The sequence below is a fragment of the Phyllostomus hastatus genome, unplaced genomic scaffold, assembly GCF_019186645.2.
Source record: "Phyllostomus hastatus isolate PE091 unplaced genomic scaffold, TTU_PhHast_1.1 phas_contig_468, whole genome shotgun sequence".
Classification (NCBI taxonomy): domain Eukaryota; kingdom Metazoa; phylum Chordata; class Mammalia; order Chiroptera; family Phyllostomidae; genus Phyllostomus; species Phyllostomus hastatus.
Genome location: NW_025333884.1, coordinates 2,586,308 through 2,613,506, shown reverse-complemented (window position 1 = coordinate 2,613,506; position 27,199 = coordinate 2,586,308). Strand labels below are relative to the sequence as shown.

Below are 27,199 nucleotides of genomic sequence, written 5' to 3'. Positions count from 1 at the left end.
GTAATCCATCGGCTGTATGAATTGTCTCTTTTAAGCAAATTTTATTTTATTTTTTAAAATATTTTATTTATTTTTAGACAGAAGGGAAGGGAGAAAGAGAGGAAGAGAAACATCAATATGTGGTTGCCTCTCGCACGCCCCACCCACCGGGGACTGACCCACAACCCAGGCGTGTGCCCTGACTGGGAATCGAACTAGGTGGCCCTTCGGTTCTTAGCCTGCACTCAGTCCACTGAGCTACACCAGCCAGGTTCTTAAACAAATTTTAAATTACTTATTAAAGTAATTATACAGTTAAAAATAATGTGGTACCAAAAATATAAATTAAAGAATACTGTGTTAAAATAAGTAAAAATATTGCAATAATTAAAATAAATGTAAATAAATTACATTTCTGTTAACAACAACAAAAAAATAATGTACCTAAAGGCTTGTTGTGAAACAGAGCGCCCTCTGCCTGTCTTCCCTATCCTGTCCTCTTCCCCACAAGCAAGCACCTTCCAGGTGTTTTAAGCTGTTTCTTTGGGGACCTTCTTTTCTGTTCCTGAGTAACAAACTTTACTGTTTCTTGATGTATTAAGTCCTGACATTCTTTATTTCATTCTACTATACACGAGGACTTAGCACCATCCCCTGCATGTTTCCAGTATATACGATATCATTATTATAATTGAACCAGCAAAAAGTATTTATATTGTTGTGATGCAAAAAAATAAAAATAATAATAGAAGAATAAAAAGTGTGTACAAGTCAACTGTAGACATGGGGACGCAGCCCAGAGTGGAGGACGGACTGCGGGCGCGGAGGCCTCGTCTGGAGGAGGGCTGTGTAAACACAGCAGATTTCCGGTGAAGAACTCAAACAGAGACAAGTGATGTGCGCTGTGGTCAGATGTTGGGGAGGTGATGCGAGGGGGAAAGGCCGGTGTGTGTGCAATGGGGCTGTGTGTGAGGTGGGCCCCAGGGCCGGGTGCAGGTGACTTTGACTTCTAATACGGTAGTTTGTGTGCCTTGTCCTCATGCCCTGTGTTAGTGAAGACAGTGGTAGCTTCTTAGTTTCGGTGGCGGTCTCCCAACCAAACAGACCCTAACTGCCGCATGGACAATCATTGCAGGGGCTGAGGCTGGGCCGGGGTTGGGGAGGAGGCTGGGGCAGTGACCCACTGACATGCCACAAGGCGTCCTGAGCATCATCTCTGTGCCTAGCCTGGTACTGCACAGACAGTGCTGGGGACACAGCAGTCACTGACCATCCTGGGCTCCATCCTCGAGGGGCTCACACTGCCGTGTGGGAGACAGAGTGCAAACAGCAACTGAACGACAGAATCAGCCCAGTTGTGATGGGTGTTCTGAGGGAATACACACAGTGATAGGAGGGACAGAAGGTCCTTGAATGGGAACCTCAGGGAGGGGTCAGGGCTGGGATGGAGCCTGGACCGGGCAGAGGAGGAGGGTGTGGGAGAGACACCCAAGAGGCACACAGGGTTAGACACGTGGTTGAGAGGTTGTGGGGCAGGAGAACACCCAGGAGGAGGAACAAGCATGCGGGGAGCTGAGGTCACGATGGATGTGCAGTATTCAGGAGACGTCCAGGGGCCTGCTGACCATCAGTCTGGTGCAGTCATCCGTCTTGTTTTGTCCTGGCCCTCACTCCGTACCCCTTGCTCCCAGCCCTCCATTCCCACCTGGACCTTGTTTTCTGAACCACAAGTCTGGCTCCTGGCCCGAGAGAGGTCACGTGAGCCCCCAGTCTGAAAGTTCCCTCTCTTTTCTCTGACACACACACACACACACACCCCTCCCTTTGAGTTCATTCCCTTCACTCTGGCCACGTGCCCTGCCCTGCATGTGTTCACTCCCATTCACACACCCAGACCCCTGCTGGCCCGGGTCCCCACACTCCGTCTACACCGAGATGCTGGTCGCTCACCCAGGAACGCCAGCAGAAGCCCGTCTGTAACTGTCCTCGCTGCTGTCCAGCTGCTGTTCTCCTGACAGAAAGGAGCAGCTGGCAGTAGGCCCTGGGCTGGGATGTGGTCCTTGGGACTGAGGCGAGTGCTGTCCTCTCCCCGTCTTACAGACGTGGCTCAGAAGGAGTTGTCATCACCCAGGTGGCAGGTGCGGAGCCCCAGGTGGACCCCAGGTTGGCCTGACACTAGGACCTCTGTGGGGAGCAGTCTGCACAGCCTGGGCCCCAAGAACCCCACAACACCGGTGTGTGTGGAACCATTAGTAATGGCAGTGACCATGGCGGCCCACAGTTATTGAGAGGGGCCTGGGTCCACCCACCTAAGCTTGCTGCCGGCTCCACAGTGCTCGTCGAACGCTTCGAGTAGCTTTTCCTTACTTAAAGACAGGTCGCCCTCCATGTAACAGCTACGTGCAAAAAGTTATAAAATTGTCCTTGGTTTTACAATGATAAGTGAAAAGCATTAAAATTCTCCAGTCAAGCAAGGTATATAAGGAATGATGTGGTTAAAAAAAAAAAAAGATTTCATTTATTTATTTTTAGAGAGAGGGGGAGGGAAGGGGAAAGAGAGGTAGAGAAACATCAAATGTGTTGTTGCCTCTCGCGTGCCTCTACAGGGGACCTGGCCTGCAACCCAGGCATGTGTCCTGACGGGGAATCGAACCACCGACCCTCTGGTTTGCAAGCCTGTGCTCAAACCACTGAGCTACACCAGCCAGGGCAGGTATTCTCTTTTTTTGTTAAACAGTGAGAGCCCAGTAACTTCCTGGAACACAGAGATAAGAGCTGAATGGGCGTGCCACTGATGGAGAAGGGGAAACCAGTGTTTCCCCCAGCCCCTCTCTGTTTGATGTCGATCAAAACATACCACTGGCCATTTAGTTAAAACATGCACATGCTCGTGCACTTAAATTAGTTATTTGATGTGGAATAAAGGGACAGGGGTGGGCAAATGAAAGAATAGAAGAACTTTACTGTGGGAGTGCGGATGCGGGGGAACCAACTCGCGGTGTGCTCAGTGAGAGCGTCTCCCTGGCCCGGAGGAGCAGGTTCTGGGTCCAGCCCCAGGCTCGTCTGCAGTGGGCACCCCGTCTGCTGCTGGAACACATCGTTCTGTCTCCATCCTCCACCTCCAGGTGTGCTGGTGTGTCTGTTTCTCTGGCGGCCCTCCCCCAAAGTCAGGACTGGGCTCCCCTCACTGACAAACCCTGCCGTTCACAGCGCGCTTCTATTCGTTTGCTAAGAGGTACGTGCCTCTTAGTCTCACACTCGGCACAGAGCCACCTGCCCGCCACCTTCAGATCAGTGTGGTCATCGTTCTTGGTCTGGACTCCTTCCTTTGGGCACCGGGTTTCCTCAGCTCCTGCTTCACAGAACAGGTGCCCACCGGTCCACACCTGATGGCACAGGAGCAGCCCCGGGAGTGGCAGAAGCAGGCTGCGGCGGTGCTGGAGCGCTGCCCGCCCCTTTACAAATGGAAAGATCCTATGCCCTGTAGTGCGTTTTCAAGTTGACATCTAAAACTTCTCTTCCAAAGTTCAAGTAGTTGCAAAGGATAGAATTTGTGTTGTGTCAAGAATATTGACATTTTCAAACAGAGCTGGCATATTCTTCCTCTGAAATATCTAATGCAGTCCACCTACTCTGGTGACCTGCTGCCCGCCACCATCCAGTTTAAAAAAGAAAAAGAAAAAAAGAACAAGCTTTTCTTTTACAGTCAGAAATTTAACATTCTTCCTTCTTGTCCTTGAACTTAACTTACAGTTGCCTTCCAGACAGAATTCTGCCTCATGAATTGTGTATCATCAACCAAAATATGTACAGATATTAAAATTTTAATTTTATTTAATTTCCTGTGACTATAAGGTGTTCTAAGTGTTAAAATATTTTCTTCTGAGTTCATTTACCTTTAAAATTATTATTAGTGCCTAATTAATATAGAGCATTTAGTGTATTGTGTATTTTCATGCATAATTATTTGTTCACAAATAATTATTAAACATTAAAAGTAAAATGATATGTTGGAAAGGAATCTCCACATAAGCTAGACAGAGCACCCCCGTTAATTTTATGTGTCCTTGGATGAATGAATATTCATTATTACAGGAGTAAGTCAGGGTTCAGCACCCATTCTGCCTTGGTTTTTCAGACTCAAGTGCTGAGAGTTTTCCTTCACAAAGCAGCAGCTGGGCAAGGCGGTTTCCGTTCCAGCAGCACCAGGCAGCTCTTGAGCTTCCAAGGTGTGTGTTCAAAACCTCACCTTCAAGAGCTCACAGCCATTAGTTCTGTCTTCAGTGCTGATGGACACTGTAGCAGCCACCAGCCGAACAAAGACTTGGTTACCCCTCAATCACGGTCACTTAGCATCGATTCCCACCTTTCAGCTGCCCTTTCTCTGCCGTAGCCCTAACACTCCATTTTGGGAAAGGGGGGTTGTGCTTTCTCCAGGATGGGGAGGACAGGGGCTGGCCAGCGGATGGCTTGAGGGAGGAGCAGAGGGAACTAAGCATCTGGCAACTGAGCCTTTACACCTTCTGGGGACTTTGTGGAGGGGGGGTGGGGGGGTCTTCCTGGTGACCCTCCAGGCTCGCAGCCCCCAGTCTGAGGACCTCTCCTTCAGCGCAGGGCTTCTCTTTCCTGGCTGTTAGCCGGAATCTTCTGAGTGATTTAAAACGATACCCTCGGGGTCAACCCAAGCCGGGTGACTCGGCATTCATTCTCCAGGTGAGGCCGGAGCAGGTCTTACTTAAAGCGCCCCCTAGCGATTCTGTTGGCCGCGTTGCCGTCGTTCCCACCTGGACACAGGAGTGTTGGGGTGGGGCTGGCAGGGGGCTTCAGAGCATGGCCTGACCCCTCTCTTCCCCTGCAGTGTACCACTGGGTGGAGATGCGGACCAAGATGCGCATCATGGGCTTCCGGGGCACAGCCATCAAGCCGCTGAATGAGGAGGCGGCCGCGGAGCTGGGCGCCGAACTCCTGGGGGAGGCCACCATCTTCATCGTGGGCGGCGGCTGCCTGGTGATGGAGTACTGGCGCCACCAGGCGCAGCAGCGCCACAAAGAGGAGGAGCAGCGTGCCGCCTGGGGCGCGATGCAGGACGAGGTGGGCCGCCTGGCGCTGGCGGTGGAGGTGCTGCAGACGCAGGTGCAGCAGGCAACATCACCGAGTGCCCTGGAGGAGCTGCGGGCGCAGGTGCAAGAGGTGCGAGCCCACCTCCATGTCAGGGACCGGGATGCACGGTCCACGCCCAAGGCAGTGTCTGCATCAGAGAAATAGGCAGCTGCTGAAGCCTGAACTTGGATGTGGCCATGTGTGCCCACCTGTGGCCTTCTTAACGCCATACCCCTGCCTGTGCTGGCCCTGCGGAAACCACAGGAATCTTGATGGACTTGGCCTTTGGTCACCCTCTACTGACCAGTGGTACCTTCCACTGGGACTGTGAAGCGTTCCAGTGTAGCTGCCTCCAACCTGTAGCTCGTGGCTACAGTCCTCATTGCTCACCTCTCCACCCCATTTCCAGCCGCACAGACCCAGCAGGTCCCAGCCAGCAGGACAGCACGCCCACTCTTCTGGCAGAAGAACAAAATAACTTGGACTTGAGCTGAACTTGAGCTGACTCAACCCGTCAACCTCCCCATTTACCTGATTAGTGGTACCTTTCCATGGGACACTCGCCCATTACACTGAGCACACCCTTCCTTTTACCAATTGGAGCAGGTCATTGAAAGGCATGTGTGTCTTTCAGTGTACTTCTGTCTGTCCCCCCTCTGAGGTGGGCTGTAGGTGGGCATCACCCCTCTCTTTGAGCGGGGCATGGGGGAGGGTCCTGGCCTGCTATTTATCCTCCAAATAGCTTTCCTTAACCTGATCCATGTGATACCTTCTCTTGAGTCCCCAGATCGAATGTTTCAACAGAACCCCCTCATCCTTCAGTCTCCAGCACAACCCACTGGAATGGCTGTGCTGGTCTCCCACAGTGCCCTCCCAGTGCCCCTGATGTGGAGGAGAAAATGGCGTTGCCTAGGGCTAATACAGCCTGGTTCGACCTGTCTGCCTGTCCCCAGCGTCCCTGGGCCTTTCCTGACTCTGCCTGTCCTGCTGTCTCCTTCAGTGGCCTCTCAGGCAGCCGCCAGCCGTGGGTTAGGTCACCGCATCTCCCATGCTGCATTTCAGTCTGCTAACCTGTGTGCTCTTTGCCCCGGCCCGGGGGCCTGGGCTGCTCCAGCTGTCCGTCCTCACGCAGTGGTACTTCCTGCCTGCACCGCCTGAGAGCCACCTCCGGCTCCCTGGTCTGGGCCACTGGTCGGTCTGCTTTCTTTAGTGGTTTCCTGTGGCCCCCGGAACAAATCACCACACACTTGGCTTAAAACAAGAACTTCTTCTCTCACAGATCTCAAGGCCACAGATCCAGGATCAGGTGTCAACAGGGCCATGCTCCCTCCAAAAACTCTAATGGAGGAGGACTCTTTCCTATCTCTTCTTCCAGCTCCTGGTGCCTCCACGTGTCCCATAAAGACACCCGGTCATTGGGTTCAGGGACACCCTCAACCTAGGAAGACCCTTTTTGCCAAGGAGCTCACATTCACAAGTTCCACGGGTAAGGATGTGGATGTACCTTTTTTTTGGGGGGAGGCACCATTCAACATACTGCACCTCCGCACCCCAAGAGTGTGCTGGGACCCCTGCCATCCCCGTGTGATATTCAGCCTTCCTCACTTGACAGGGACAGCCCGGGCACCAGCCTTCTTGGCTTCCCTTCCGGGATTCACCACGGAAGCGGGAAGGGGTGTGGTCCCCCCAGGCCCTTGTATTTTTTCAGACTGTAGATGTCTCCTCACTAAAGGAGCCTGGAATGAGTAAGTGGTTTTAAGGATGTGTCTCAGAACCATTACATGGACTTCTGAAAAGGATACAAAGCTCATTTAAACTGGGAGAGATGCTGAGAGAGACCTGATGGGGTGAATGAGCTGAGAGTCAGCCTGTGAACTCTCCCAGATGGGGAAACTCCGGCTCCGGGGAAGCAGAGGGGCTTGCTCAAGGCTACGGAGCCAGTGAGGGAGTAGACTCCGGGGCACGGCAGGGGACCCAGAGAGGAGCCCAGGTTGTTCTGGGTGCGGGGTGTTGAGGAGTACAGGTGCGGGGCAAGGAGGGAGATGAGACGGAGGTGGATTAGCTGGGGAGGGAACGGGGGTCTCTACAGAGGTCTCAGAGGCAGTGTTCGGAGTGGGTGGCCCCCACCCCCATCAGAGCAGCCCCAGGTCACACCCAAGATCTTAGCATCTTGTGAAGGGGGTTAGATTCATCTCACCTGGGCCCTTTTCCAAGAAATGGGAGAGACAGGTTTTCTCTCACTTCCTCACCACACTTCCTCGGGGTGATTAAGAATGACCTGGACACAAGACCTGACAGGGAACTCAGGTGCTGAAACATCTGATTCCTTGCGGGAGAAGCTGGTGTAGAGGGAGCCAAGGAGATGGGTTCTGGGGTTTTTTATTTTAAGTTGAAGTGCCCTGAGCAGGTTAGATGAAGAAGGCAAGAGATACCACTGCGTGAAAGGGGGATGGGCGGAGGAGCCAGGTGAGCAGCTCGGTGCCTGGTTTCCATGGTTACCCCTGAGCTGTTTCACCCGGCACTGTCACATCTCTGGAGCTTGGGTTGCTGGTGGCCAGGGATGCTGGCTGCCAGTGCCCCACTCCATCATGTCATTAAAGAGCAGTCACTTGGAATTTATTGAGCTCTGGAAAGGTGCCCAGTGTTCTAAATGCTTTGCGTAATCCCAGTGGCATTTTCTTCGTTTCATTCATGAAGAAACCGAAGCACACAGAGGAAAAGTCACCCGCCCAAGGTCACACAGGCGGGGAAGAGACGGAGGTGGGACATCATGAAGACGGGCAGGCTGGGCCAGAGCCCAAGGCCCTCAGCGCCTCACCTTCCCACCCCCAATGCAGTGCTGCACTCACGTCTGTAAGGCTGCAAACAGCCCCTGTGTGTCCTGCTGTGTGGCCAGACCCGTGGGACGCAGCGACTTCACCCACTGAGTGAGGAGTGGGATCAGGGTGTGTGAAGTGGAGAGACCCCCTCAAAATGCACGAGGCCAGAGAATGCATGGTTCATTGCTCTGACTTCCTACTAGCAAAAATTTTGTATGCATGTGTGACTTGGGGAGAGGGGTTAGAATAAATCTGTAATTCAAGTCGGTTGTCTTCAAGTCGCTCCATTTTTTTCCCCACATTTGAAAAATCCTTGTCAGCAAAAACATCCTTTGTTTATTCTTTCATTTAGGAAACTGCCCCCGGCGTCCACCAGGCCCCGCCCTGTCTGTAGTCCCAGCGGTGACTGAGACTGAGACAGCCCCACCCTCCCTGGCAGGACTTACAGTCTGGTGGGGGCGGGCAGAGACACATACAGACATTTTTTTCCAGTGTTATCTGCCTGGCCTCTGATTATTTGGGAATTAGGGTCCAGACTCCTCCCCTCCTGAGGTACTCAGGACTTCAGGGGGGAAAGACAGAAACCCATACACTCTGGCAACAAAGCCTCAGACTGCACCTGAGGGCTCTGCCCCTCCCGTCTCCCCGCAGGCCCCGCTGTCCCTGCTGTTGGTTTCCCTGTCGGCTGGCCCGTGCAGGTGCCCGGAGAGAGCCACCCCAGGAGGAGATGGGACTTCATAAAGCCCCTGCCTGATCCATGGCCCATGTGGTAATCCCTGTACAAGCCACTTGGTACTCAGTGGCTGGGTTGGGTCCCCAGCCCCAAGGAGGATGAATGGGCATTGTCTACCTGCACGCTGAACAGATATTTGCTGAGTGCCAACTGCACGCTCGGCCTCATTCTAGTAGATGAGTACCAGCAGGGAACAAGATGTTATGGAGCTGACATCTGGTGGGAGAGAGCGACAGTAAAAATAAAGACCTGCCCTGGCTGGGTGGTGGCTCAGTTGGTTGGAGCATTGTCCCGATGCACCAAGGTTGCGTGTTCGATTCCCAGTCAGGGCACATACAAGAATCAACCAGTGAACACATGGATGGGTGGAGAGATGAGTGGATATTTCTCTCTCTCAAGTCAATTTTTTAAAATGTAAAAAAGGAGGAGTAAAGAACGAACCCCATGTCAAAGTTCAGGAGTAATGGGGATGGCTGATTTAGATCAGGGCGTCAGGGAGGACGTAACATTTGAGATGAGCCCAGAAGGCAGCTGCCTGGGAGTGAGAAAGGGCTGTTGGTTTGTGTGGAGGCTGTGAGGCGGGTGTGGGATTGGCCTCCTCCTGGAACAGCAAGAGCTCCTGTTACCAGAATAGAGCAGGGCTTAGTGGACTAAAGCCCCGAGGCCAAATCCAGTGTCCACAGCCACACTCATCCGTTTATCTATTTCCAGTGGCAGAATTGAGGATTTGCTAGAGAAACTGTATGGCCTTCAAAGGTGGAAACGTGCTGCCTCACCCTTTACAGGACAAGTTCACCAACCCCTGGAACAGAGAAGTCAGGGACAGGGGAGGAAGAGGGGTAAGGAGAGCAGAGGCCAGCACCCTTGCCACAGCCGGCACAGCTGGAGGGGCCCACTGGCCCCAGGCGCCCCATCACATGCATTCGCTTCATCTTCCACCCGCCCAGTCCTGCTTCCCGCATTCCCACCCCCGGGAGCTGTGCCCAGGCCTCGCAGTGACCCGGCTGCACACAGGCCTCAGTCTCCACCACGGTCTGGCGCATCGAGTGTGTGCAGCCCACCACATACACCCAGTACTCACAGAATAATTCACAGTGCACCCTAAGTGTGTGATAAAAGCACATAATTAATGCATTATGTGACATAGTATGTAAGGGGATATATGAGGGGAGACCCAAAAAAACAATTTATTTGTAAAAAACTTTATTCATGCTTACATGTTTAAACTTCAGTCACCTTCCATGTACTCTCCATTTGATGCAGTATACCTATTAAGACGTTTCTTCCAGTGCTCAAAACAGTTTTTGAGCTTGTGAATTTTGATGCCTTTTAATGCTTCTGCTTTTTTTTGTTTCACCTCTTCTACATCCGCAAAACATTTCCCTTTAAGGATTTTTTTCATTTGAGGAAACAAAGAAAAGTCACTCAGGGTGAGATCGGGTGAATAGGGAGGGTGGGGCATGGGGGTCAAGGAGTTTTGGGTCAAAAACTCTGAACACTCAATATGGTGTGGGCAGGTGCACTCATAAATCACCCATCGTGAAATGGGCAAACACGTTGAGTCTCAAAAATAATTCACTGAAGCGGAACGCAGCCTCTCACAACAACACTAGCTAGTACACTCACACAGATGGGTTCCTAGAACACTCACTTAACCAGTGAGTGTACTGCAGGGGCCCACCCTCTGGAAGATGTGGTTTTTTTAGGTTCCCCCTCATAAAAATATTTTAGGAAATACATAACATTGTGCATTATATGTTGTGTGTGTACATAGAGTTTCACTAAATAATTCCCTTAATATGTGCAGCCTATTACCTATTTTATCACATTCCATTTCATAAAAACTACAGATACATCTATAGATATGTACCTAATATGTATTATAAGCATAGAAACCCTATTGTTTGTAATATATAACATGGATCATATTTGACTGTCATACACCGTATATTAATATCTTGTTAGAACAAAAGTTTTGCTCAACAGTACATTTCCTTTCCATGTGTGATGCACTCTGTTACTTTCTACTCTCTTTTCTTCTGTTTCATAAAAGTATGTTCACGTGTATATATCGTACAAACCTACATGAAGTGGACGGCCTTGGGCCATGGCAAAGACTTGGGCTTTTGCTCTGGGTGCGGCAGCGGCCGCCAGGAGGGGTCTGAGCAGAGGAGGGACGGGGGCAGACGTTTTTAACAGGATCTCTGTGACAGCTGCGTGGGGAGCAGGCTGTGCTGGGCCATGCCACCAGGCCAGTGAAGGGGCAGCTGTGACCGTCCAGGAAGGAAGTGATGGCGCCTGACCAGGCAGAGACAGTGGAGGCGGGAGAAGTGGAATTCTGAGCATATTAATATCCCAGAGGCCTGGCTGGTGTGGCTCAGCGGATTGAACGCCGGCCTGTGAACCAAAGCATCACCAGTTTGATTCCCAGTCGGGGCACAAGCCTGAGTTGTGGGCCAGGTCCCCAGTAGGGGGCGTGTGAGAGCCAACCAATCAATGTTACTTGAGCACATTGACATTTCCCTCCCTCTCTTCCCCTCTCTCTAAAAATAAATAAATAAAATCTTTAAAAAAAATCTCAGGCCTGGCTGGTGTGGCTCTCTGGATTGAGCACATCCCCACACCTCGATATTTATTTTTTCTAAATGTCACAGTCTCTTCATAAGAGTTGAACCATTTCAGAGAAACCAAAGTTCCCTCCCTGGAAGGAATCCTGTCACCAGTGTGGGGGACCTTTGGCGGACCCCTTTCAGGAGTCCCCTGGCCAGGCCAGCCTCACTCGAGACCCCCACACTGTGGGCGTGGACATGTCCTGTTTCCTCCTGTCGTGACACTGAGCAGTCTGCACGGGCCTCTCGGGCCAGTGTGCGCCATTCCTTGGGGAGACGCCAAGAGCTAAAAAGAACTGAATATGTTAAAAATGTTTATATTTAATGAAAATGCCCCCGAGAAGCTTAGAGTGGCAGAGGAACTGTGAACACCTGCAACCACCATACTTTTATTCTCCCAACCACAGAAGTGCGTGATGGAATTTCATTATTGTTTATATATTTTTCAGCTTCATTTTTCGGTTACAGTGGACACTCAGTATTTTACATTAGTGATGGCTCAGGCTTACAGCACAGTGGTTGGGCATTTGTGTAATTTATGAAGTGATTCCCCCATAATTCTAGTCCCCACTGGACCCCACATGGAGTTATCATGACATCGCCGACTGTGCCCCTTGGGCTGGACCTCACACCCACTGACCGTGCTGCTTACCTGTGGGTTGAGCACCTTTCCAGCCATTTACTGAGAGTTTGGATTACTTTGGAAAAATGGCTGTTTTTCCTGTCTGTCCCTTTAACATCTGTTTCTCGTGTGTTCTGTCCTACTGAAGTTTTTAATTTTATGTATTTATTGTTTTAAATATATTTTATTGATTATACTATTACAGTTGTCCCATTTTTTCTCCCCTTTATTCCCCTCCGCCCCACACACGCCTCCCACCAGATTCCCCCAACTTAGTTCATGTCCACGGGTCACACACTTAAGTTCTTTGACTTCTCCACTTCCCATACTGTTCTTACCCTCTCCCTGTCTATTTTGATGGAGGGCTCCACCAGCAAAACACCCCTGGTCATCGCAGATGAGAAATAAAAATGCCCAACATGTGATTTGCTTGGGGAGGAAATGTGACCAGTCCCTCAAAGCAGAAAGGACCTGAATACCTTCTTCCCTGCATTTTTATTGGATTCAGGTCAGAGACACATAGTATGCACATAGAGCTCATCAATCAGCGCTCAAAATGCTACTGGCTTCATTTACAGATAAGGGCTGAAGAAACACAGGATTGTCTCAGGACAGGGTTGGCTTTAGCTCAACTGCCTGTTTCATATCAACAGGGCAGAGCAGATCTCAGGAGGGGTCTGAGCAGAGGAGGGACGGGAGTGGACGTTTTTAACAGGATCCCTGTGACAGCCGCGTGGGGAGCAGGCTGTGCTGGGCCACGCCACCAGGCCAGTATGTTCTTTCTCTGGCCAGATTCCCCCCGGAGCCGTCTGATCCAGTACAAGGTCTTTGGCAGATTCCCAGGCTGAGTCAGGCAGGGAGAGCAAAGCAGCCAAGGACCAGGAGACTTTTGCAGGAAGACTGAGGACTCAGGCTACGACAAAACCAAGGGGTGAGGGTCTTTCTGTCCCTTCTCTGAAGACACCTGAGTCCTTCCTTGATGGCCCATCAGGACAATGCCTGTGTTAGGTTGTCCCTTCTCCTTTGAGGGATCTTACCTGTCATCAGCTAACCTGTCATCTGCCCGGGACAAACAGGGGGAAGTGAGGGAGGCAGGAGCTGTGTTCCTGCCAAGAGGTAATGTCCTGTCTCCTTAGTGGTTCATGTCCCCAAGGCCTTCTCACTCGGTTCTAGCCATGGGACAAAAGGCTACAGTCCCTGACATCAGGCGGGACGGCTCCCAACACTATTTTGTACCTACCATTTATGCTTCTTATTCCCTGTACCTTTTCCCCCATTCTCCCCTCTCCCACTCCCCTTCCCCGCTGATCCTCCTGATCCTCTGTGTGGTCTCTATTTCTGCGAATCTCTTCCTGTTCTAGTTGTTTGCTTAGCTTGTTCTTGTTTTTGTTTTTGTTTTAGGTTCAATTGTTGATGGTTGTGAGTTTGTTGTCATTTTACTGTTCATAGATTTGATCTTCTTCTTTTTCTTAGATAAGTCCCTTTAACATTTCATATAATAAAGGCTTGGTGATGCTGAGCTCCTTTAACTTGACCTTATCTGGGAAGCACTTTACCTGCCCTTCTATTCTAAATGAAAGCTTTGCTGGATAGAGTAATCTTGGATGTAGGACCTTGCCTTTCATGACTTTGAATACTTCTTTCCAGCCCCTTCTTTCCTGTAAGGTTTCTTTTGAGAAATCTTCTTTAAAGACCAACAGGTCTCAGGTTCTATTCCCAGTCATGGCACATGCCTGGGTTGCTGGCCAGGTCTCTAGTAGGGGGCGCATGAGAGGCAACCACATATTGGTGTTTCTGTCCCTCTCTCCTTCCCTTCCTTTCTCTCTAAGAATAAAGAAATAAAATGTTAAAAAAAAAAGTTTCCTTATATCCCAGCCCCGCCCCCACACACAGTCAATATGACAATAGTATGGTATGTGTGCTACACTCTTTTAAAATCCTCACTCCAGGATATGTTTTCATTGATTTTTAGAGAGAGAGGGAAAGAGAGCGAGAGAGAAACATGGATGTGAGAGAGAAGCATTGACTGGTTGCCCCCTGTGGGCACTCTGACCGGGGATGGAACCCACAACCTTTTTTCGTGTATAGGATGGTGGTCCGACCAGCTGAGCCACTGGACCAGGGCATGTGTTACACTTGATGAGTCAATATTAATACATTACTGATACATTATAGATGGATAGATACATAATTTACATTACAGTTGCTCTTGGGTTGTAGCTTCTACGTGTTTGGACTAATGTATAACAACACATGTCCACCTTCACAGTGTCCTATGGAACGGGTGCTCTAACGCCCTGAAAACCCGCTGTGCTGCACCCCGCCATCCCTCCCGCCCCTCACTCCTGGCAGCTGTGGGTCTTTTCACTGTCTCCATGGTTTTGCCTCTCCCAAATGTCATGTAGTTGGAATGATACCGTGCGTATCTTTTTCAGATTGGCTTCTTTCACTTAGCAAGATGCATTTAAAACTCCTCAGTGTCTTTCATGGCTTAAGAGGTCATTTCTTTTTACTGCTGAATAATATTTCATTGCGTGCATGTACCACTGTTTGTATATCTACTCACTTATTGTTGAAATGAATTTGGAAAACAGCTTCTCAACTTCCTTGGGAAAAAAAAAAAAAGCTGATGTCTTTTTGTGGCAGGATTGATTTGGGATAGAACTGGTACCTTTCGTCTCAGGTGTCCTGTTTCCTCCGGCATGTCCAGGGCCCGTGGGGTAAAATAATAGCAATGTCCATCAGTTGAGCCGTGGCCCCAGGCGGGGAGGCAGTGCTCTTCATGACAGCCCCAGGGCCTCTCTCTTGAACCTCTGGCCTGGGCTGGGCTTGCTGCCCCACATTAAAAGGCTGCAGCACACAGAATTTCTCCCATGGAACCGAGAGCCAGCGTCAGTCTTTCAGTCTGGCTGGTGAATGTCATGTGTTATCTTGAAAATGTTCTGGCCCTGGCTGCTGTGGCTCAGTGGACTGAGCGCCAGCCTGCAGACTGAATGGTCGCTGGTTTGATTCCCAGTCACAGCACATGCTTGGGTTGTGGGCCAGTCCCCAGTTGGGGGGCATGTGAGAGGCAGCCCATCGATGTTTCTAAAATAAATAAATAGGCCCTGGCTGGTGTAGCTCAGTGGATTGAGCGCGGGCTGCGAACCAAAGTGTCGCAGGTTCAATTCCTAGTCAGGGTACATGCCTGGGTTGCAGGCCATGACCCCCAGCAACTGCACATTGATGTTTCTCTCTCTCTCTCTTTCTCCCTCCCTTCCCCTTCTAAAAATAAATAAACAAAATCTTAAAAATAAATAAATAAAGTCTTTAAAAAAAGAAGAAAAAAATATTCTGGAAGAAGTGCTGCTATGGAGAACCTTCCCATTTAGAGCTGGGGACCTGTCTAAAGGTCAGAGCTTGTCTTTCAGATCTTAGCATCCCCAGGATGACCACGTCCCACTCAAGCCCGAGCATCTCCTAGGGACATGCAGCCAGACATCGTGCCAGCCCGTCTGGCATCTCCTTTGTCTCCTTTGAGGTGCCCACAGCCACATGGGAGTGGTGCCCAGCTACTTGTGTCCTGGCAGGGACAGTGTGAGGGCGCGGGGGTCTGCTCTCTGCACCGTTCCTGAACGCAGTCCCAGCTAGGCCTTGCACAGAAAGGCAGGGGCCTCAAGAAAAATGAGAGGATTTCAGGTAGGGTGGAGTCCCTCCGGGAGCCCTGCTCCAGCCTCACACCCTCTCCCTCCCTACATAAGTCTTAGTTCCTGCTCACAGGACTCCAGCAGTTAACGCCACGGAATCACTGAGAATGGTTGTTATCTCCCACCCGCTCTCCGCTGGCTCGTCCTGAGCAGCAGCTCTGGCCTGTGTCATAGAAGGGATAAGCCTGTTGCACTTCACTGGGGTGCGTGGGACCTGGATTTTCCAGAGACTTCTTCTGGCTTTCTGCTGTTTCCTGGGAGAAGAAAGAATTTCTCAACTCTGGACATGGGTATTTTGATAGCTGCCATTTTATCAAGCAATTTGATTTTTCTGGATTGTCAAAGCTGTTTCTAACCTTGAGTCGTTTTTCTTATTGGATGTTTCCCTTTTCTTCTATTTTTTTTTTTAAGTTGGAACCAAACAAACATGCGGTGCAGTGTGCAAACCGCACTGTGTGTGGCTCGGTGAGTTCTCCCACAGGGGTGCACACGTGCGACCAGCACCCAGGCGGAGACAGAGGCCATTCCAGGGCCCTGGGGGACTGTCCCTGCTTCTTCACACACAGACCCCTGCCCAGGTAAACCCTACTCTGCAACTCTCTCTATAGATTAGATTCCTCTGTTCCTGGACTTAGTATCTGGAATGTTCTATTTTGAATGTGGCTTCTGCCCAGCGTACAATCTGACGGATCTGCTTGTGCTGTTCCGTGTAGCATATGAGCACTCTTTTTCATTGCTGTGCAGTATTCCACAGCGGATGGCAACACACGGTTTACTGGCTGGCTGATTGGCACGCGGGTTGTTGCCAGGCTTTGGCTGTTTTGAATAAAGCTGCTAGGGCCACCCTGGCACGAGGCTTTGGTGGGCATTGCGTTCATTTCCCTTGGGAATATCTAGGTGTGGGATTGCTGGGTGGTAGGCCAGTCAGCAGTTTGTCCAAAGGAGAAACTGCCAGTGTTACTTAACAATTCTTTTTTTAATCTATTTATTTAGATTTTATTTATTTATTTTTAGAGAGAGGGGAAGGGAAGAGAAAGAGAGAGAGAAACATCAGTGTGTGGTTGCCTCTGGCACGCCCCCAACTGGGGACCTGGCCTGCAAACCAGGCATGTGCCCTGACTGGGAACCGAACCGGTGACCTTTCAGTTCACAGGCTGGCAATCAATCCACTGAGCCAGGGCTGCCCATGTTTTTTAAAGTGACTGTCTCATGTGACATGCCCCTCCCGCTCCCTGTCCCACCCCCAACCCCATGCAGGAAAGTTCCGGCAGCTGCATGTCCCTGAGCATGCCCCATGCAGACTTCTGTGTCTTCTCTTTCTTTCCCTTTGGGTTTTCACCATTCTATCGAGTAGGTAGTGGCATCTGATTGTGGTTTTGTCTTTCTCTGATGAACAATGATATCAAGCATCTTTGCATGTGTTTATTGGCTATTCTTATTATCGTCTTTTGCAAAGGTCATAATTGTATTTGTTCAAGTCTTTTGTCCGCCTGACTAGTTTCCTGTGGCTGCTGTGGACAAATGACCCGACACTTGTTGGCTTAGAGCAATGCACAACCATTCCCTTCCAGCTCTGGATGCCATAACCCTGCAGTCAGCACTGCCCGGCTGAGACCAGGGCGCTGGCAGGGTTGGCCTCCCTCCAAAGGCTCCGGGCAGATCTTGACTCACCTCTTCCAGCTCTGGTGGTGGCTCTGCCTCTGTCTCCGCATGGCCTTCTCCTCCGGTGTTTGTGTCTTCTCTTTGTTCTCTTGTGAGACCACCTATCACTGGTTGTAGGGCCCGCCTGAATAATGCCGGATGAGCTCATCTGGAGTTCCCTAAATGGATGACATCAGCAAAGACCCTTTTGCCAAATTAGACAACACACACCTTCCAGGGACTTGGGTGTGGACATTTCTTTCCCAGTGCCAACTCCCCACCTACTGCAGTGATCGGTTCTCCCCCTGCCTGGCTCTAGTGAGGACGCTTCAGGCCACACTCAGCGCCCCCTTGGCTACTCTGGGGTCATCTCCCCATCTCAGGATCCTTAACTTCATCCCCTCTGCAGAGTCTGCCTGCCATGGAAGTAAGCTTCAATGGTTTGGGGATTGGGATGTGGACATATTTTGGGACAATTATTTAATGTACCACATCCCTTTTTCTACGCTGTTCAGTCTTTCTCGCAGTGTACCACCACTTTGTTTGAGATGAGGATACTTTCTTTTTCTTTTTTTAAGATTTTATCTATTTTTTAGTCTTGGCTGGTATGGCTCAGTGGATTGAGTGCTGGCCTTTGAAACCAAAGGGTTGCTGGTTCGATTCCCAGTCAGGGCACATGCCTGGGTTGCAGGCCAGGTCCCCAGTAGGGGGTGTGCAAGAGGTAACCACACATTGATGTTTCTCTCCCTGTCTTTCTCCTTCTCTTCCCCTCTCTCTAAAAATAAATAAAATCTTTTTTAGAAAAGATTTTATTTTTTAGACAAGATTTTATTTTTAAATAACTCTTTTATTTTCTAAATCTTTTTAAGAAAAGATTTTATTTATTTTTTAGACAGAGGGGAAGAGAGGGAAAGAAAAATCCATTGGTTTCCTATCGCATACCCCTAACCAGGACCTGGCCTGCAGTCCAGGCATGTGTTCTGACCAGGAATTGAACAGGCGACCTTTCGATTCCCTCAGCCCACTGAGCCACACCAGCCAGGGCAAGGTGAGAATACTTTCTGGCAAGCTGTCTCCGGAGCCTTGGGGCAAGAAGACTGGCATGGAGGGTGCGGTCTGTGCTTCCCTGATGATCCCTGGTGGGCTTGGCATATTTTCAGCTGTTTGTTGGACATTTGAGTTCCTGCGAGTAAAGCCTCCTGTACTTCGCCTTAATGCTAATTTGTGGTTTCTTCTGTCCTACAAAAGCTTTTCTGTCTGAGTAACCAGGTTTCCCCATCCTTTTCTTTTATGGCTTTTATTCTTCCTCCCTTGTTTGGGAAGAGCTTCTTCACCCCAAGTTATGAGCACCCCCACCCTGAGTGCAGGATGATTGTGACCCCCATTTTGCAGAGGAGGAAATGGATTTCTTCCACTCCATGTTTCTTGGGTTCCAGGCACTGTGTGAATGATTTTCTTTTAAAGATTTTATTTATTTTTACAGAGCAGAAGAGAAGGAGAAAGAGAGGGAGAGAAACATCAATGTGTGGTTGCCTCTTGCGCACCCCCTACAGGGGGCCTGGCTGGCAACCCAGGCATATGCCCTGACTGGGCATCGAATCCACGAGCACCTGGTTTGCAGGCTGGCACTCAGTCCACTGAGCCACACCAGCCAGGACTCTGTGAATGATTTTGTATAAGTTATATATTTTTTATAATTTTATTTTAATTATTGTTCAAGTACAATTTTCTGTGTTTTACTCCCATCCCAGCCCTCCCCACCTCCTTCCCATTTCCACCCACCCCTAGTTTCTGTCCATGTGTCCTTTATACTTGTTCCTGTTATATAAGTTATATCTTTAAATCCTTGAATCTACTTGTGTTGGGGGTCCCCCAAACCACCCTCAGGCTCAGTGATTTGGTAGAAGGACTCACAAGACTTAGAAAAGCTGATACGCCCATGGTTACAGTTTATTACAGTGAAAGGGCACAGATTAAAATCAACGAAGGGAAAAGGCATGTGGCGTGAAGCCCTGGGAGGAGGGAGCTGAAGGCGCTGAGCAGATAGATGGGAGACAGCGAAGTCGGGACAGGAGGCAATTCCATTCCGGTCATTTCTTTGTTTCCCAGTCATTGTTTTCTGCATATTTCAAGGCATAGTAGGCTCACTGTGGAAAACTCAGCAAACACTGGAAAACATAAAATGCAGTGAAAAAATCATCAATAATCCCAGCCCAGAGATGATCACTGTTACCTTTTAGCTGTGTTTCCTGTCCTAAATGTGTGTATAGAGAAAAAGTTATGCACTGCATATGTGTTGGTAGGTATATACATATGTACAAGGCAGGAATCATCTGATAAAGTGCTCTGCATCTGCCTTTTAAGGGGTCTCGGCGGAGGGGGGATCCCCTGATCTGGTGAGGATCCATTCCCTCATGAGCTGCTCTCCAGAGGAGCTTCAGCCTAAGCAGCCATTTGGGAAGGGCCAGCGTTCTAGGAGAGGGGCAGCCTGTGCTGAGACACGGCTCCCGCAGAGGTGGGAGCGGCAGGGACAGAGCAGGAGCTGGAGGGATGAGCTGCGGGGGCAAATTTGGCAGGACCTTAAGGAGCCAGGCTAACAAGCCCCCTCAGAGCTCTGGGGAGCTGTGGGAGGTTTTTATGTTTGTTTGCTTTGTTAGTTGCATCTACTGAGGAGAGTTCAGTGCCAGTGTGGGCAGGTGTGGGCAGGGAGGAGGGATTTAGGGAGGAGCACTGGGGCCCCAGGGACTGGACAGGGCAGGGCTGATTCCAGCCTCAGATCTCAGAAGGAACAGGTCCCAGATGTGCGAGTGTAAACACTGCAGCCCAGCCAAGTAGGGGGCAGGGGAGCCAAGCCCCACTTCTACCTTCTCCTGTCCCTTCCTCTCTCTGGTGGGTAGTGGGCGTGCGGCCCACCAGAAAGCCGAGTGCACAGTGTCCTTCCCAGAGCTCAGCCTCCAGGGAGCACAGAAGGCAGAAAGGCGGCCAGGAGTGGAGAGTGGGCAGAGGGAACTGTCACAGCCCCGGTGTTCCCCAACTTTCCAAGGAGCATGAGAGCAGAACCCGAACACTAACCAGCCACCTAGCGTCATGTCCTCAGCAGAACCTCGCCCATCACCTCGGTGCTGAGTGTTTAAGCCCAGCCTCTGCCTAGTCACCTCTGGTGGTGTCTCTAAAGTCTTGGGCTCGGAGAATCACACCCATGGCATCCGGTTGGTTTCAAGGGGTCTGCCACCGATGCCTCTGTCAATTTTCCTCCGTGCTTCTGTGGGCTGCCTGGCTGCCCTGCAAGGTGGAATACTGTGCGTGACCATGGGTTAGCACGCCACCCCTGGGTCTCCTCCTACACTGCAGGCCGGTGGAGCGAACTCTCTCTCGAGGTTCACTCTTGGACCTTGGAGATGCTGCTTCTCTGAAAAGACATCGCGCTTGTTCTCTTCTGTTGCTGTAACACTTATTTAACATTTAATCAATCAATAAGAAGCGACAATAAGACCCACATTACTAGCCTGTTAATAGTACAATTTATTTTTCATCAAAGTAAAAAGAGGGAGAGAAGAAAGGGACTCCGTGGCTCCCAAGCACTGGAGGACCAGAAGGGTGGGTTGCCATTGGGGCCAGCACCTACCTAGGGCCCCCTGGATGTATGTCTTGCAGTCGTCAGCTTCCTCCTTTTTGCTGTCCGTGGGGATGACGAAGAATACTTTTGGGTCGAAGGCTTGGCAGCACCTCTGTGTGGGGTGATGGAAGGGGTAGAATTTTCTGCAGCAGCTCCACTGGGGGTCCTTGGGGTCCAGAGTCACGGTGCCGCAGAGTTGCCACCTCTCCTCTGTCACAACCAGCACCTTGCCTGGGGGCCAGATGGCTGAGCGTCAGGCCAGGCAGGTCCTGAGTGGAGGCCCCCCCCCACCCCCACCCCGTCCTCCTGCATCTCATCTTTCTCTCCTCCATTTGTCTCTCACCCAGCGCCTGTGTCTGAGGCCCAGTTCACCTCTGTGCCAGGGCAGCCTGCCCTTCTTCTCTGGCTACCTCCTCTCCCACCTGCCTTCTTCCCAGCCCATGGGTGGGATCTGCACTGAGTTCTCAGACCCTCTGTGGCTCTTGACCTGACCCTGTGAGCGGGACTACCCACCACTCACCTCAGGTACCCCCAGGTCACAGCCAAAGTGCATGTGCCTTAGGGCCCTACACAGTGATGCCCAGCCTCACTCAGGTTACTGAATGACAGTGGGCAGTGAGATGGCTCTGTCCACCTGTGACACTGGCCAAAATGATCAAGTGGCCTGGGAACTGGGGGGAGAGCAGACTGAGCAGGGCAGGCACAAGGTCGGCATTTCCCGGCAGGCCGAGCCCATCCTCTGTGGGGGCAAGCCTGAGACACTGGTCCCTTTCCCCCCATTCTTGCCCCGCCCCGTGTCAGGAGCTGGGTCGTTTTCTCTCGGCTCATCCCCATATTCCTTCCACCCCCCACCCCTCACTACACTTACGTGGTCCTTGGGCTCCTGCCTGGGCTGAAACTAGTGTCCCTCCTGCTAGGAGTTTGCTCAGAAAAGTAGGAGCCAGAGGAACTCCTCAGCCAGATCAGGATTCAAACCGCACCCTTCCCTCCATCAGCCATATGGCCTCAGGCAATGAACTTCACCCTGCCCTGAGCCACACTTTTCCCATCCTTAAAAGGGTCTCTTCTGCTTCGTGGGGGTGTTGTACAAACTGAGGGTGACGGTCAGCTGGCGGGTGCTAGTGGGGTTCAAAGAAGGGAGACTTGATAGCAAAGCTTCACCAGCTGGGCCTGTAGTGGAACAGGGCCCTTGGCTTTGGCTGGTAACTCAGCCAATCACTGCCCTTCTCCCTCTGTCCCAGCAGATGACCCATTTCTGCTCCCTCCCGAGAAGTGCTCTCTTTTCCTCAGCACCCACACGCAGCACAAAGGGATGGCTTGGGGGATGCTCACACCCCCCCCCCGGCCCCCCAGGGTGGGAGGTGAGTCAGAATTCCTCACTGAGGCCGGCATTTCAGCTGAGCAGGAGCACGGGGATGGAAGCTGCTCCCCTCACTGCTGCTCCGCCACCACCGAGAGGGGCCAGGCTTCCCTGCCCCCCACGCCCATGCTTACATTCAGAGGGATGGTGACTTCCCAGCACCAATGGCAGGAGCAGGAGAAAGAGAACTGTAGGGGACAGAGGCATGAGGGTTGTGGTTCCAGCTGGAGGAGGCAGCTGGCAGGAGACCCTGGACCTCCCAGCGACCACCCACCTTGGCTGATGGGAGGTCCATACCTGAGAAGATGAGGAGCCTGGACTCCCCACAGGTACTGGCCCTGAGTCCTGGCCTGCATCTGGTTATCCCTGGTTGGTGCATGTTATTGAGGCCACGGCACTTGTGTAGGATGGTTTTGGTATTCTGGGTAATACTAGTGAGGTGCCTCAAGTTAGAGACTGAGCATCAGAAACACCTGGCAGAAGTTTAGACTTTACAACTATGGGAGGGGAGAGGCTCTGGAGATTGAATCTAATGATCTCTCTGGCTAGTGATTTCATTGCTTTTGGCTATGTGGGAAACCGAGGCACTCCCTGGGTGGGAGGCACACGGCCCGTTGAATTGTCAGGGAAAAACGGGACTTGCCCTCTTAACATTGCTTTACATTAATTGTTGGAGAAATTTATTTGAATCAAATATTTGAAATGACAGGGCTGCAAATGAGGGGAAAAGCAAAGATTAAAAAAGTAGGGAGAGGGGATAGGAAATGATAAAAAATAAGTGCCTGTTTTAGTCCTGCTGGTGTGGCTCAGCGGATTGAATGCCAGCCTGCAAACCAAAAGGCTGCTGGTTCAATTCCCAGTCAGGGCACATGCCTGGGTTGTGGGCCAGGTCCCCAGGAGGGGCATGCAAGAGGCAACCACACATTGATGTTTCTCTCTCTTTCTCCCTCCCTTCCCCTCTTTCTAAAAATAAATAAATAAAAATATGTTTTTTAAAATAAGTGCCTGTTTTAATAGGAGCCATTTAGAGGCATGCCCTCCCCGGCTCAGAAGACTCCGCAGGCACCCTTCCTTTAGCAGCTCTCCAAGTGAGCGCAGAGCAGATAGACTACAAACTGCATTCTGACTGCGCCCCACAGTCTACGCGGGATATTTGCCTTGGGTGGGAAATGAGAAAACTAATGAATAAAAAGCAAGTTTATTAATGGGTTGTGGGAGCAAGGGGGGTCATGATTTTCTGTTTAAAGCAGTTTTTTTTATCAGAGGCATAGTCCAGGAAGCCACCGCCACAGTCAAGGAGCAGTTTCCCTCCCTCTCCAGTCTCCTTTGTTCCTGTGCAATCCACTTGTACTGCCCTCAGGGAGCTGCCCACGTGCTTTCTGTCACTGCGCTCCCTCCTAGGCCTCACTCTCTCTATCTGTGATAATTAAACTGTGATAACCTTCCAGTAATGTTACAATTGCAAACCTGGCCACTAATCAGATTGGGGATGAGGATCCAAGATAATGCTTAGGTTCCCCAAATATTGCGTGATCACATTAATGTGTTTTTACTTTCCACTTAAAGAATGAAACTTTTATTTCTGTAAGGTTTGTAATAAAAACTAGCAGTTTGCTGACACCCCTCTGGCAGGCAGAGGAGATGCCATGATCACCAAGGTAGTTTTCCCCGCGGCGAGGCTCACCCACCGCAGAGCGGGTGTGCTGCCCCCAGCAATTTCCCGGAACGTGGTAGACTCGCATAATTTGTGGTTGGGGGACTGCATTTGTGCTCTCCCCCTCCCCACCTAGAAAAGCCTAGCGGTTCCCATCCTGTACCCTTTTTAAAATAGATTTTATGTATTCATTTTTAGAGGGTACAGGAGAGAGAAAGAGAGGTAAAGAAATATCAGTGTGTGGTTGCCTCTCGCGCGCCCCCTACTGGGGGCCTGGCTCACAACCCAGGGATCAAACCCGTGACTCTTTGGTCCACAGTCGGTCACTCAGTCCACTGAGCCACACCAGCAGGGCCCATCCTGTACCCTCTCTCCTGTCACAGCCTCTTTCAGTCCTTCTTCTCTGTGTCTAAGTGGGCGCTTATTCTGTCTCATCCCAAGTTTTTTCTAAAGCAGCTTTCTTGAAGTATCAGTGATCACAGTGTAACGTAAGTCTAGAAAGAGTATAATTTGATCTAGTTTGGTTTTGACATATGTGTCAAACCACCACCACCCTGAAGACAGTGGACATGTCTCATTGCTCCCCAGTTTCCTTGAGCTTGTGCAGCCCCACTCCACTCTCCCCAAGCAACTGCAGACAGGGCGCAGAGGACGCTGGGTCATTCCCACACACTTCTTTACCCCTTGGCCTCCTGCAGTGAGTGGGAGCACAGTTCTGGCTAAGTGGGTGCCTGGCAGTTGGCACAGTCACGGGACGATGATGACAATCGCCGATTCCCCTGGTTGTCACAAGTGAAACTGCCTTAGAGGAGGCTGGCAAGGGGGCCAGGCAACTTGGACTCACAGGGCTATGAAAGCTCCTCACTGAAAGGCAGAACAGCTAAACCAAAGTGAGCAAGTCCTGAAGAACAGTTCAACACACGCCCAGGAGGAACAGGGAAGAGGACAAAAGTAGCCCCTGCAACCCCACTGTGCCCTCACTCTGACAGCAGCTGCAAGTTCAGGGTGCCCCAAAACAGTCTCCGGTTTCAATGATTTCATAGGACTCACAGGACTCATTGTTACAGTGCTTTTTTTACTTTAATTTTTTAAAGATTTTTATTTATTTTTGGAGAAAGAAAAAGGGAGGGAGAAAGACAGAGAGAGAAACATCAATGTGTGGTTGCCTCTCACGTACCCCCAAACTAGGGACCTGGCCCACAACCCAGGCATGTGCCCTGACTGGGAATCAAACCCGTGATTCTTTGGTTTACAGGCTGGCACTCAATCCACTGAGGCACACCAGCCAGGGCTAGATTTTATTTATTTATGTTTAGAGAGAGGGTAAGGGAGAAGAAAAGAGATGAAAAGAAACATCAATATGAGAGAAACATTGATCAGTTGCCTCTTGCAAGTACCTGACTGGGGACCCAACCTGCAATGCAGGTGTGTGCCTTGACAGGGAATTGAACCAGTGACCTTTCACTTTGCAGAAGGGCACCCAGCCAACCGAGCAACACTGGTCAGGGTTCCCTGTTACAGTTCATTACAGAGAGAGGATGTAGTTTCAAACCAGTCGAGGGAAGAGGAGCACGGGGCAGAATCCAGGAGAGTTCCCAGTGCGAGTGAGGTCCCCTCGAACCAGTGGAATGGTGGGCGGCGCTAACTTCTCCCAGCAGCACCGTGTGACCGGGACATGGAACACTGCCAACCAGGAAGCTCACCCAAGCCACCTTCTCCAGGCTTTTCAGTGGGGGTGGGTCACACAGACAAGGTTTGGGAACCACGTGGCCGACCTTAGTTTCTAGCCCCTCCAGAGGTGGAGCAGATACCATGTGGTCACCACAAATCACACTGCTAGTGTCCATTTTCTGGCACAGAGGCCCCAAGTAAACAGACACTCTTCAGACAGGACATTCCTAGGACTTAAAGACTTCCTCTCAGGACCCAAGGGCCAAGGCCAGGCCCCTGTTTATAGGGTAAGGCTAACCCTTTACTGCACAGGCAAGAAAAATTCCCAGAACTAAGGAGAGAAACAAGGTTCAGAGAAAAGTATGAAATGATGGAAACAAGAGAAACTCCTTCCCAAACCCGCCCTGGTGCAATGTCAGTGCCACAGGGGGACCAAAGGCCCTGCCAGGACTCATGATGCCACCAGGCCTCCCAACTTCTGAGTTCTTAAAAAATATTTTATTTATTTTTAGAGAGCAGGCAAAGGGAGGGAGAAAGAGAGGGAGAGAAACATCAGTGCATGGTTGCCTCTCATGCGCCCCCTGCTGGGGACCCAGCCTGCAACCCAGGCATGTGCCCTGACTGGGAATTGAACAAGTGACCCTTTGGTTCCCAGGCCCATGCTCAATCCACTGAGCCACACCAGCCGGAGCTTCTGAGAAGTTTTGAGCCTATGTTTCTGGGCCTAGAAATGATAATTTATTCTAGTGTGAAAGTGGACAAAGAATAGTAAAACACTTATTAACAACTTCAAAAAGACATCTGAAGTCCTGGTTGGTGTAGATCAGTGGATTGAATAGCTGGCCTGCAAACCAAGGGGTTGAGGGGTCACAGGTTCGGTTCCGGGTCAGGGCACATGCCTGGGCTGTGGGCCGGGTCCCTGGGTCGGGGCATGTGACAGGCAACTGCTTCTCTCTGGCACAGCGATGTTACGTACAGGTGCACATGCCAGGAAGTTGAGGCAACAGGCATGTTACTTAAAATAATTTAGAATTATTTTACTTGTTACCAATCAATAGAAACAAACTAAAAATCACTTGCAAACCTTGGAAGTATATAGAATATGTGTTTAATTTCACACAAGCAGGGATGGCAATGGAAAGTCAAGTCATAATATTTGTAAAGATTCAATTTAGTAAATCAAAAACTAGAGGTATAAACTGGTAATTTAGCATTATGGGATTAATGTGCAAGAAATCAATACACAAAAGCTCCAAAGTTGTTCTGCAGCCCTGACTGTGGACTGTGCAGTCCTGAGCACTGGACTGCGAAGCAAAGGGTCAGTGGTTCAATTCCCGGTCAGGGCACAAGCCTGGGTTGCAAGCCAGGTCCCCAGTAGGGGGCACTCAAGAGGCAACACACACATTGGTTTCTCTTCCTCTCTTTCTCCCTTCCCTCTCTCTAAAAATAAATAAAATCTTTTAAAAAAAGTTTTCCATAGAGCAGGACTAGAGCTGGGGGTGGGAAGATGGACTCCCTTCATTTTACAACCCTTTTTGCAAAGAGTAACTAATCCCAGCTAAGGGGAAGAAAATGTAATTAGATCAGCCTGGCTGTTGGGGAGGATGGCTGGAAGGGGGAAGTATAAAATGCTTTCAGGAATTCATCTCTTATTGAGCCCAAAAAGGCTCATTATTTTCTCCAGCAGCTCATGTATCAAGGGTGAATAT

At 50.5% G+C, this 27,199-nt stretch overlaps 1 protein-coding gene and 1 non-coding gene across 3 annotated transcripts in view; both read left to right on the top strand.

Moving 5' to 3' along the window:
• The window catches only part of OPA3 (outer mitochondrial membrane lipid metabolism regulator OPA3), a 62,256-nt gene that overhangs the window by 32,765 nt on the left and 2,292 nt on the right, over nt 1-27,199 (top strand). Inside the window, exon 2 of one of the 2 annotated variants that reach the window (XM_045845241.1) lies at nt 4,838-8,161. The exons of the other annotated variant lie outside the window; for it this stretch is intronic. Coding sequence (XP_045701197.1) covers nt 4,838-5,244 — 407 coding nt within the window. The 3' untranslated portion in view covers nt 5,245-8,161. Of the gene's footprint in view, nt 1-4,837; nt 8,162-27,199 lie in introns of those variants that run through there. 2 annotated transcript variants of the gene reach the window in all.
• Nucleotides 23,783-23,945, top strand: LOC123823065. Its single transcript, XR_006786472.1, has one exon. It is a non-coding gene; the product is annotated as a U1 spliceosomal RNA (small nuclear RNA).